Source organism: Electrona antarctica, assembly GCF_951216825.1.
Source record: "Electrona antarctica genome assembly, chromosome: 11".
Lineage (NCBI taxonomy): Eukaryota > Metazoa > Chordata > Actinopteri > Myctophiformes > Myctophidae > Electrona > Electrona antarctica.
Genome location: NC_136792.1, coordinates 29,555,488 through 29,566,598, shown reverse-complemented (window position 1 = coordinate 29,566,598; position 11,111 = coordinate 29,555,488). Strand labels below are relative to the sequence as shown.

General features: G+C 41.7%; 1 protein-coding gene across 1 annotated transcript in view; it reads right to left on the bottom strand.

Annotated features, from left to right (window-relative positions):
- Positions 1-11,111, bottom strand: part of LOC306931809 (solute carrier family 25 member 36-A) — a 29,564-nt gene that overhangs the window by 5,859 nt on the left and 12,594 nt on the right. The window contains exons 4-6 of the mRNA XM_079513420.1: positions 5,352-5,452; positions 1,248-1,314; positions 353-642 (exon numbers count right to left, since the gene is read on the bottom strand). Of these exons, the coding sequence (XP_079369546.1) occupies positions 353-642; positions 1,248-1,314; positions 5,352-5,452 (458 nt within the window). The remainder of the gene's footprint in view (positions 1-352; positions 643-1,247; positions 1,315-5,351; positions 5,453-11,111) is intronic.

The following is an 11,111-nucleotide window of genomic DNA, read 5'->3' as shown; positions in this document are numbered from 1 at the left end:
GGGTGGTGCGATCGTACAAAAACAAACTGAGGAACGTATTTGGACCGGATTTTCACGGATCAAACGCACAAATACTTCAGCGTATGATCTAAAGGTAATAAAACAATCCAGGCAGCGTAGGATATTTGATTATAATGCGGGAAACGCAGATTACGCAGTAGAACTGTTAATCAAATCTTGTGTTTCTCGTGGTTGGCCAAGATGGTAAATGCGTTAAATGTTTCAGTGAACGGATGTCATTTTGGACAATCAAGTTAATTGTTTAACAATATCTGCCTCAAACATCCAGTATCGGTCGGGTTTATTGTGGCTATTCACATCACATTTATGATAAAAATAAATATTTTCTCACCGTGAGGATAAGCAATGGATGTGGCACACGTCTTCGAGGTGGCCGCGGCGAGCATCATGCCCACGAAGTCGGATGGATCCCTGGTCCCCTCATCTTCCTCATCCATGTTCTGTGCTGCCTTAGACTCTAGGAGTCGTCGTTTGATGCTCTCATAAATCACAAAATGGATTACAGTCTCTGAGATACCGGCATAGGATGCGGACATGCCCCTGTAGAAGCCTCGGAGGCCATCCGCCCTGTACACGCGCCGAATGCACTCAAACGCATTCATTTGCCGCTCCCCTCGGTTCCTACAAGAAAGAAGGATGGACTTAGAGAGGGAAGGCAAAAGAAGCCAAAACCAACTTCACTTTAATTGTTCCCTTGTGTGGCTGTGACCCACAAGGCACTGTGGCCACATTGATATTTAGACACAATTCTAGAGAAAAAGGCCAAACAAGATGCCTACTCAAAATCCCTATAGACCAGGGTAACGTATCTCCACTACCAGGCAGAAAGTTAAAGGCTGCCATGTATTATTCATAAGTAAGTAGTAAGTAGCCTTGTCGAGCCATGAGGCCCATAGCGCAGGAGCCTATCTCCTGTTTCTGTAGCGTGAGGCAGCTTGATGTACAAGTACACCCCCTGGACATGACGCTAGTATGTCGCAGGGACTTACCCCCAATCCAACCCTTGGTGCTGAGTGCCAAGCAGGGAGGCACTGGGTCCCATTTTTAGAGTCTTTGGTATGACCCGACTGGGGATTGAACCCCAGCCTCCCAGTCCCAGGGCGGACACTCAACCACAAGGCCACTGATCTGGTTATTATTATTATTCATAAACCGATGGGGAAATGCACTGAAATATTAGGCTGGCTGTGACTGGTAACCATGCTGCTCTGATTGGCTGTGTGTACCTGGCATCCAGTTGTAGGCGAGTCTTTATCAGCCAAATGGGGTTGGTTGCTGTGATAGCTGTGAACCCTGTGGAGAGAGAGAGACAGTTAAAAAACAGTTGAATTAAGGTTTTAAACCAACAAATAACATGGCTGTCTAAAGTGCCTCGCTGCCAGCGGCACAACAAAGATGGCCCACACATTAATAAGCTGCAGTCATGTTAATAAATGAACAAAGTGTCAATTGTACATTATGTTGCATATATTGTATGAATGTGAACTTTTATTTAGCTTAAATCCAATGTAAACGTCATAAAGGCAGCTTAGTGAGAGATCTAACCCTTTTCATTGTTAGCCTTATGTGTGTGCTATAGGGGGAGAGATTAATACTGTCAAAATGTTGTCAGTGTGTGCAAAAGACGTGTATTAACTGTGCATCTTATCCAATGGCCTAGATGAGAAAGGGAGCATAAGACAGAAAGTTGAGAGAGAAACAGGAGACACAGACAGACAGAGAGACAGAGAGAGAGAGAGAGAGAGAAAGAGAGAAATAAAAAAACAAAAACAGAAGCACAGATCTGTGGTGAGTACTCACGCAGACCCAAGTTACTCCTCACAGATGCAGCTAGAGACCCCTGGTGGTGTGGGGGTCTCATGCCCTTGCGAGAGGAGAGCTACGGTAAGAGTAAAGGCCTAAAACAGACACAGGCGGGTGTGTAGCACACTGAGCGACATGCAATCGACTCACTTCCCACACACACACCCACCCCCCCCCCATCTTCCACAGGATTTACCCCACTAACCAAGCATTGGAAAAATATATATCATCCCCATTTCAGACAGACTTCAGAAGACTGGAGCTGAGTAACTGTTCTTCAGAAAAATAAAAATAATAATATATATATATCTTTTTAAACTGTCTCCCAATTTATTCTTTGGTAATTCTCCCCTTGTGTCCCTGTCAGGGTTTAGACCACCATTTCCCAAACAGTGGGTGAGACCCATTTGTGGGTCACGGACCAATTTTGATGGGTCACGACTCAAGTTAAAATCTCATTTAATTTGAATAAAAAAAAGAAAAAGAATTAAAACATTTTAAACAAATTACAAAAGAAATTAAGTAGTACTGAAAATAGCCAATCTACAAGCTCGCAAGGCGGTGCGAAAGTGCACTTGTAGAGCTGCTATTTTCACTAGTTTTGGCCCCGGCCAAACTCTCTTTTAGGTCCTTAATAAACGTTTGGGAACCACTGGTGTAGACAACCACATGTCTCCTCCGATACACATGGAATTACCAGCCGCTGCTTTTCAAGTTGACAGTGAGGAGTTTCACCGGGAGGGCGTAACACGGACAAGCATGCTATCCCTCCCCATTCTGCTCCCTGCTGAACAGGACAGACCAGGGAACTCATGGGGGTTGTAAGTAAAGGTGATTTAAAGAAATCAAACAAACTGTTTTTTGGTGGTGGTGGTGGGGAGGGGAGGGGGGGGGGGGGTGTCACGGCATGACTTGATAATCTACTATCACAGATGTACAGCAGCCTATCAGAGTAACACGGATATAATTTAGTGACAATGTAGCAAACTGCAATTCAATCTATACACACTTTCAGAATCCAGAATCATCCCCAAACACTAGCAGGCGTTCTGAAGTGAAAATTTACCGGACTATTATATATATATTTTAAAACATTGCCATCTAATAAGTATATTCTAATCATATAAATCATACAAGTATAACATCTGAAAATGTATTGGTAACAATACAGAAATGGATAAAAGATCTTTAAAAAAAAATAATCTTAAAATCAGTTTAGTTCATGAATTTGTTGTGTGTGCCTGTGTGTGTTTCATATCTGTAAAATAGTGTTCCGTGTGAGAATGCTCTAACCTCTTTATTGCACCATGCATGCGCAAATGCAAATTACGTTATGTGCTCATAGTGTGGAACAATTGTGAAATTCTTTTAATGATAGATTTTAACCTACAACTTTTATTTACAAGATTAGCATAATTTTTCTCCTTAGTTTACCTCAGAGGGCTGATGCTAACTTACTGTTCCACTAATGACATAATTATGCTTGCATTGTGGTGCACTGAAGCCAATAAAGTTTTAGAAGCACTGCACTAGAGTGTGTCATAAGACAAATAGTTTTTATCCATAGACCTAGAGCAGATTGTATAATATTATCTCTGGAGGAACTAAATGCTGTTAATACGTATGGCACTGGTCCTGAAAGAAATGTTTCTCAGTATAAAGCACGTTCATAAGCAAAATTCATATGCTGCAAATAAACTAAGTGGACGGACTGCTGTGCTGCCCTCAACGGTGGATCTGCACTCAGGGTTGGCTTTGGGTCTGTGTGGATATGTATATACAGTACACATAGACTACACATGGCCTATATAGCAGACCCTGAGCAAAGAGCTCTCATTTCTGTCATGTGGGGTGAACGATGCAAGCAGTGTTAATTTGGACAGCAAATTCTGATTTAGTTTATTCAAAAGACAAATCTTTTGAATAGCACCATTTAGTTTCAGTCATCTGCAATTGTTTTGACTAAATATCAAAATCTTACTCTTTTAGTCTTACTCAACCAAATTAACACTGGATGCAAGGTGGGAATTCATGCCATATATCTGGTTATGCAATACCCATTGTACTTGTTGTCATAGAACATGTTGTACCCGTTTATCAGATTATCCAGTACAGTACCTAGTTTACGATGCCAGCAAAGGGATCTCCTGGGTATTTAAAAAAAATCATAACTTTATTGAAAGCTTGGCTGATACGTGAAGCCGACGGTTTGGATTCGCCATTCAGGGAAGCCAATGTCTTTGGACACAGATTGTCAGACATTTGTGGATTTTCAGTTCTGGACAAGCACAGGTCCGACCAAATATCCCTCTGATCAGCAACACACACCACGTTTCACCAACTCGATCGGTCAGACAGTGCCTGAGTTATGGCCAAGACAGTTTCACACAAAGAGAGACAGAAAAGGGCTGACTTAAGATTGAGATTTATGAGCCAGTGAAATTGCTTATAAAGTACTTTAGTGTAAAGCTGTAAAGTCATCCTAAGGAGTTTACGTTTCACATTCTTCATTTGAAATATGAAGTATAATATGAAATAGCTAAACTCACAAGATCAACCTGGCCAGATTGTACAATGCACATAAATTATGACACTACAGTGAGTTTTGTCCGTTTTATTCCAGAGGATATCTTCATATGAGGTCTGGTCTATTCTACTTCTATTCATATGAAGTCAAGTTTCTGAGCCATGGGAGAAGGCAGCTTTCTGCTACTGTCTGTATCACTCACACATCTATGTGCCTTTGGCAAACAGACTGGCTTCATCACTGCCCTGTCAACAACTCATCGCTCTTAGAATAGAGAGGCTATTCAGTTGAGCTCACTTGATCTGTAGGGTTCAGTACTTGGCTGCTTTACTGACATTGGCCACTAGAGGGCCTTTGGCAAAACAAGATTGACCTTGGATTTAGCAGCAGGAAGATCTGAGTCATGGTTTGTTCAAAGTTGGATATGGTTACCATTAACCTAAATTATTCTGTCTCTCTCTCTCTCACTGACACACACATACACACAGTTTGTATGCAATGCACATGCATTCATACTCCTCATGTACTGTAGGTGATACAGCCTAGCTGGCCTACATTCTAAACCACTCTGTATAGCATGCTCCAGTTCCACAAGGATCAGATTGACAATCCCACAAGATCCAAGATAACTTTTAAGCAGTGAATCATTTACAAGGTCCTTAGAATTGAAAACCAGTGCCACTTGCTATTAGGTAAGGCTGACAGATTTATGAGTGAAATGTGGCTGCAGCTTCACATTGATGACCAGAGGCTAAACTTAATCAGTGAGTGCAATGAGTGAAATCTAGCACAAGTCAAGTGGATTATGATACAAAGTAGTTATTGTAGGTATTCCAACATGTTTTTTTGTTCTTTACTTACCGCTACTAAACTCAATTCTACTAACAATTCTGTCTAGCACAATGGATATTACTGCCAAATTACATGAATTCCATGTGAAAAAAATATAAACATAAAAAAGAAAACTGAACCAAAACATAGGCCTGAAATATATGATTACCTGCCAGTCCAGCTGATAACATGTGCACCTGCTTAGAGTCGGGCTCCAACACACCGTTAAGTCTCTCTTTGGCACTGGAATACGCAGCAAAGTAAATGGCTCTGTTGGAAGTGAAAAAGGAGAGGATAGGTTAACAGACAAAACAGTAATGTAAACTGTAAAAAAAAAAAAAGAAAAAAAAAAAAGGAAAAAAAAAGTCTGTGTGTGTGTGTGGGGGGGGGGGGGTCATAGCTAATTAGTCTTAGGTCACATCTCACCTCTAATTCGGTAGACTCGATGCGAATGGGCGGCCGCAATTGGAAACGCAGCAGGGAACTTTATCAATGTGTTCAATTCATAAACTATACAGTGAAATCTGTGGTGTTAAAATTATACTTCGAGAGTTCGAGTAATAGTTAGGATGTAAAATTAGGGTAAAGTGTGTCGGGGACTAGACGTCTCTCTCTGTGTGCACAGTTGCGCGCGCACGGCCGCACGCACGCACTGTTCTTTTGGGCATGTGGAGGAACAACGCAGACAGCAGCACAAAATGAATCAGACCTCCGACGTTTACAAGTTTATCGAGATGAAGAAAGTCCCCACTCCCCACAGGGTACAGGCTTTTGTTCCTTTGTGCTGCGTAAAATGAATATGCCTTCTCCAACTGTGTTTACTCCTCATTCATCCGTCACATAGTTTGCTTCATTTCCTTTATTTGCTGCGGATTGCATTCACACCTGCAGTGAATCGAAGTCAGGTGTGCTTGGAAGCTAAGTGAAACCCCTGTTTCTTGGCGAAGTAGAATGTGGTTCTTTGTTGCGGATCAGGATTCGAATGAGACTTCACACCTGCCAAACGTGCACTTTCCGACAATACGCAGCAGGGTTCGTTTTAATCGCAGTATAGCATGCTGGTGTGAATGCGACATTAATTAGTCTTGCTACATTATAGAAAGATGCATTAAATAAATTACACAACTATACGACTATTACGACTATAGGATAGTCTGTTGGTGTTGGTATTAGACTACGGGCAACTATGACAATCAAGCATAACATTCTGGATAGAGTTTATTTTTATGCACATGCATAGTAAATAGGTCACCTAGCGACTACTAACCTGATGTGGTTTGAATGCAGTACATCAAGATAGAACATAAGTTGACAACACATGCCGTTACATACAACACGTGTCTACTATTCTACACAGCTTGTGACTGTGGCACAGTTTGAACCTAATAAAGAAAATGAGCAACTGGGAGTATGTACCATCTTTTATGGCTAAATTGTACAACGATTACTTACAAGGTGATGCCGACGTGCTACGCTTTGGGTTAGGGTTCGAGTCAAACAAGACCAGATTTTTTCCAACAATGAGAATTCATTTTTCATCTACCTCAGAGGTTTTCAACTGTTGCATGGACCACTGTTGTCCCATGAAGGAATTGCATGTGATCCCTGATCATGCATTTAGATTGTATTCATTTTTCCCACTAGTTGAGAAACTAAATGACCAGGTGACCTTATATGACCAAAACATGTTCTAATACACTGGAAGTTGGAGGTGAAGACATTCCACAGAAAAAGGGAGTTCACAGATTGTAAGTGTACAGATTGCCTGGTTGGGTCATAATTATTAGGAAATATACTGCATATACCTCGACTCATACAATCAGTATCATGAGTTTAATATGGAAGGTTGATAAGTAAAGAGAACGGAATTAGGTTAACTGTGAGATTAGAATAGATCAGTGGTTCTCTAGCTTTTTTTAGCTCTGGACTAGAGGGCAGCACGGGTCCACCCGGAAGTTTTTAAATTTCCATTTTAAAACATTTCCCCATGGACGACCAGTGCAGACGTAACTAGAAAAAGTGCCCTTCTGGGCACAGGTCTCCACCAGGGCAGGTCAGGTTGTGGCCTCCTGGTGGCGCTATAATAGGCCAATGTGAAAAGGGTGCCATTTCTTCATACGCCTTTGATGGCAATTGGATGATTTGAGGCATTTTGTTCCAAAAATGTGTTTTGCAAAAATCAACCTGTTGGTGGCGCTATAACAGGCCAATGTGAAAAGGGTGGGATATATTCCTCAGCCTAGTAAGAAAATGTGTGAAAGATTTCACGTAAATTGCATGCTGCGTTCATGATTTGAGGCTTTTGTTCAAAACGGGGCAATCTTGCAAAGTGTGAAAGCCAATGATAGCTAATTAGGATGGAATATGAAATATCGGACAGATCCGACTTGAGCACATGACCATAGAGATACTGTGTAACGATTTGTGAGATTTTTGGACAGAATCTGGAGGAGTAATATCCAAAAATGTGTTTTACAAAAGTCGGCCTCCTGGTGGCGCTATAAAAGGCAGATGCGGAAAGTGCAGGTCAAAGGTTTGTCCTTAGCCTCTAGGGAGTGTGCATGCAACGTTTCACGCAGATCGGTGCAGTTTTAGGTAAAAATGTGAAAAGCTGCCTCATGGTGGCGCTATAACAGGCCGTTCTGGAAAATTTGGGGCAGAGGTTCATCGTTGGCATCCAGGGAGTGTGTGTGCAAAGTTTGGCATCGACCGGGTTAACAGTGCCGGAGATTAGCTGGTAACAGACGGACGGAAGGAAGGACGCACACACGCACACACACACGGACGGAGTGCAAAACATACTCTCTCCCCATGCCTTCGGCCTGGTGGAGACAATTATACCATGGACTACTAGCAGTCCGTGGACTATTGGTTGAGAAACAGGGGGTTAGGGGGTATATATTATATACACAGATATATATTACTATTACTTACTGTATTAATTACTACTACAATGGAAATGCCTGAGACATTGTAGTAATTTAATATTTCATATTACATACACTCATAAGTCACTAGTTGCCATCATTTGAGACCCAGTAGTACCGTGTTTTTTGTAGCGGGATTCTAAAATCGCATCAGTTATATTATACAACAGTATTTGCCTGTGCCCATCTGCCCATCTTAAGCCTTGCATCACACCTCAAGAAGCACAGGTGGTTTCTGCCTTACAGGGAGCCTGCATCAGCATAGAATTATTTTAGCCCGTCAACAAAACACTTGACTTGCGCTTAGCGCTAGCACTCAGTAGCTATAGCTTTAGTGCAAAATTAGCAGACTGGGCATTTTAATTGGTAACTCGTTCTGCCCTGTCCCACTCACAGTTCAGCATGACGAGTGAGACGTGCTTCTCTGATCCTCTTATGGTGTTGTCATTCCAAAAAAAAAGAGAAAAAAACGCTAGTTTCATGTTTTTTTCTCCCTTCAGTGTCAGTATTATGTAACAGTATTAAAACCCTGGCGAGTGGAGTATTAATTTCCTATCAGGCAGATGGAGCAGAACCTCCCTCATGAGTTGGATTGATTCACAGCTCATGAAGCTAAGGAAGCTTTGAAAAGCTTTTAACCCTTAGAAGATGAAAGACGCCAATTGGCGTCTTCATCAGAATTCCGTAAATGATCAATGACGCCAATTGGCGTCTTCACAGTTTTTGATGAATCTAAACATATTAATATGCTCCGAAGCGCTGTTTAAATTCCTGAGCTTATATTCCAACTACATTACCCAGAAAACCCGTGTCACGTGACACACGTGTACGTGTTGCCATTGGAAGCTGGTCCCAACCCCTGTAAACAGTGGGGGCAGAGGGAGTCTTCATTGTTTTGCCTGTTTTGCCGTCTCGCCCGAGCGATTTTCTAGCAGAAAAAGTTGAAAGCAGTACTATTTATTTGAGCGAGTTTTGTGGTAGTAGTATTGATCCATACGCGTCCCAGTCGCCTTCTCCAGGCGGAGTAGCCCTGGTCCAGTGCTTACAGCGAGACTCGCTGCTCCCTCCCTCCTTTTTTCATTGTCTCCCCATCGTCGTCCGATGAGCTATACCGGGAAACCATTGAAGAAGACGATCAACCCGGAATGTTTTGAGGTAATCTTATTGTAGAAAATGCCCTTCTATAGTGATCAGAAATCATAAGATGATCGCTACAAATAGATGCTTGGATAATTACTACTACTAGTCAGATCATGACGCCAGAATGACTCACCACGATGGCCCCCAGCCATTAGCCAGCACCAAAGGTGCTGGCTAATGGTGTTGGTCGGTGCATTGGTGCTGGATAATGGCTGGAGGGGGGGTTGGTGTCGATCGGTTGGTGCAGTACAAATGTATCGTAGCAGGCATGCACGCATGGCAGTACAAGTATTTTCTATTGTAGCGTGCCTTATAGGCGATCTGATCTTTAGAGTAATGTTCGCTCCTTTTATTTACTGTCTACAAAGACGGAGAACAAACATGCATCGTTTACTGAAGCAACGCGTGGTTGCTTCGATCCTAGCCCCATATGTGCCCTCTCCCTACGCTCATTCTGTAGCTCATCTCGGAGCTACAGAATGAGCGTAGGGAGCTACAGAATGAGCGTAGGGAGAGGGCACATATGGGGCTACTTCGATCCTTGCTACAAGGATCGGAGGGGGGACGGGGAGTGAAGCTAACAGTAGCGTATTATATAAGATCTGTATGACGTTTCATTGACGTCTGAGCTTGCATGATAATTGCATTCATTGTATATTGTATACAGTCATGACTGTACATTGTTTAGTGTGTCTCCGTGTGATGATGATGATGACGATGATGTCAGATAGCCTACGTCCCCCCCCCCCCCCAACTGGCTATTGGCCGGGCTGACTACAGCTAAATGTTTATTTTTATATATTTAGAACTGGCATCAGATGAGGAGGAGGAGGAGGAGGATGATGAAGACGAAGAGTCAAGACTGCGATGGAGTTCTCCGACACTGAACCGGATGCATTCATTCATTTCAGTTGTTTTTTTTAAATTTAGCCTACACACACACACACACCGTCAAGAACAACTGGAATGCAGTGGTTTGGGGACACTGGGGAGTTTGGGGACAACTGTTTTGTATGTAGGCCTATTTATTTTCTGTATTATTTATTATAATTGTATTATGTTAGTAGTCATAAAAAATAAAAGACAAGCTTTTACAATGAGTTAGACCTGTCATGGCTATTTTGTTCACTATTCTGAGGTTTATGGTTTGACTAAGCGAGTTTCAACTGTGATTTACTCTGTAACGGTAGATGGTAAGAACCCAATTTTTTTGTTATAATACAGTATACATTCAAGTCTATATTTTGATACATATCATGGGCACAAAGTCATATCAAAACAATGTCCTTGGATGTGTTTTTTATCCAAACTGTTTTTTCACAACAGGTTTTTGAGATACATGCATGAATAGACACGGTACTGGTAAGACTATGTAAACATGGTATATATCAAAATGTGCGTTAGAATGTCTAATTTTACCCCAAAAAAGAATTGAGTTTATATGATGTTCCATTTCAGAGCTAGGGGGACTTTTAGCTGGATAGGTCAGATTGATCATGACTGACCATGCTATTTATAGATGGCAAAATATCTACAGTGGTACATGTGAGAAACTTTTTATTTTATTTTAATTGAACTAGACAACTCACCCTTTAAAATGAGATATGGCATGGGTGTGTACGCCCAGCAGAAAAAAAGTTCTTTAGAAAATAAAACTTCAACTGGTCATAACTTTTTTTGTTGTCCTAGAAACAGAAAACAGTGTAAATGCAGGCTCTTTTAAATGGCTTCCAACACAAGAAGTAAACATTTTATCAACTCAGTTCATTTTTTTCCTGGAAGCAGACAAGTCAAGCTTTCTCTGAAGGTCTTTCGTTGTCACACATTCACAACAGAGAATTTTCAATAAATCATTCAAAAAC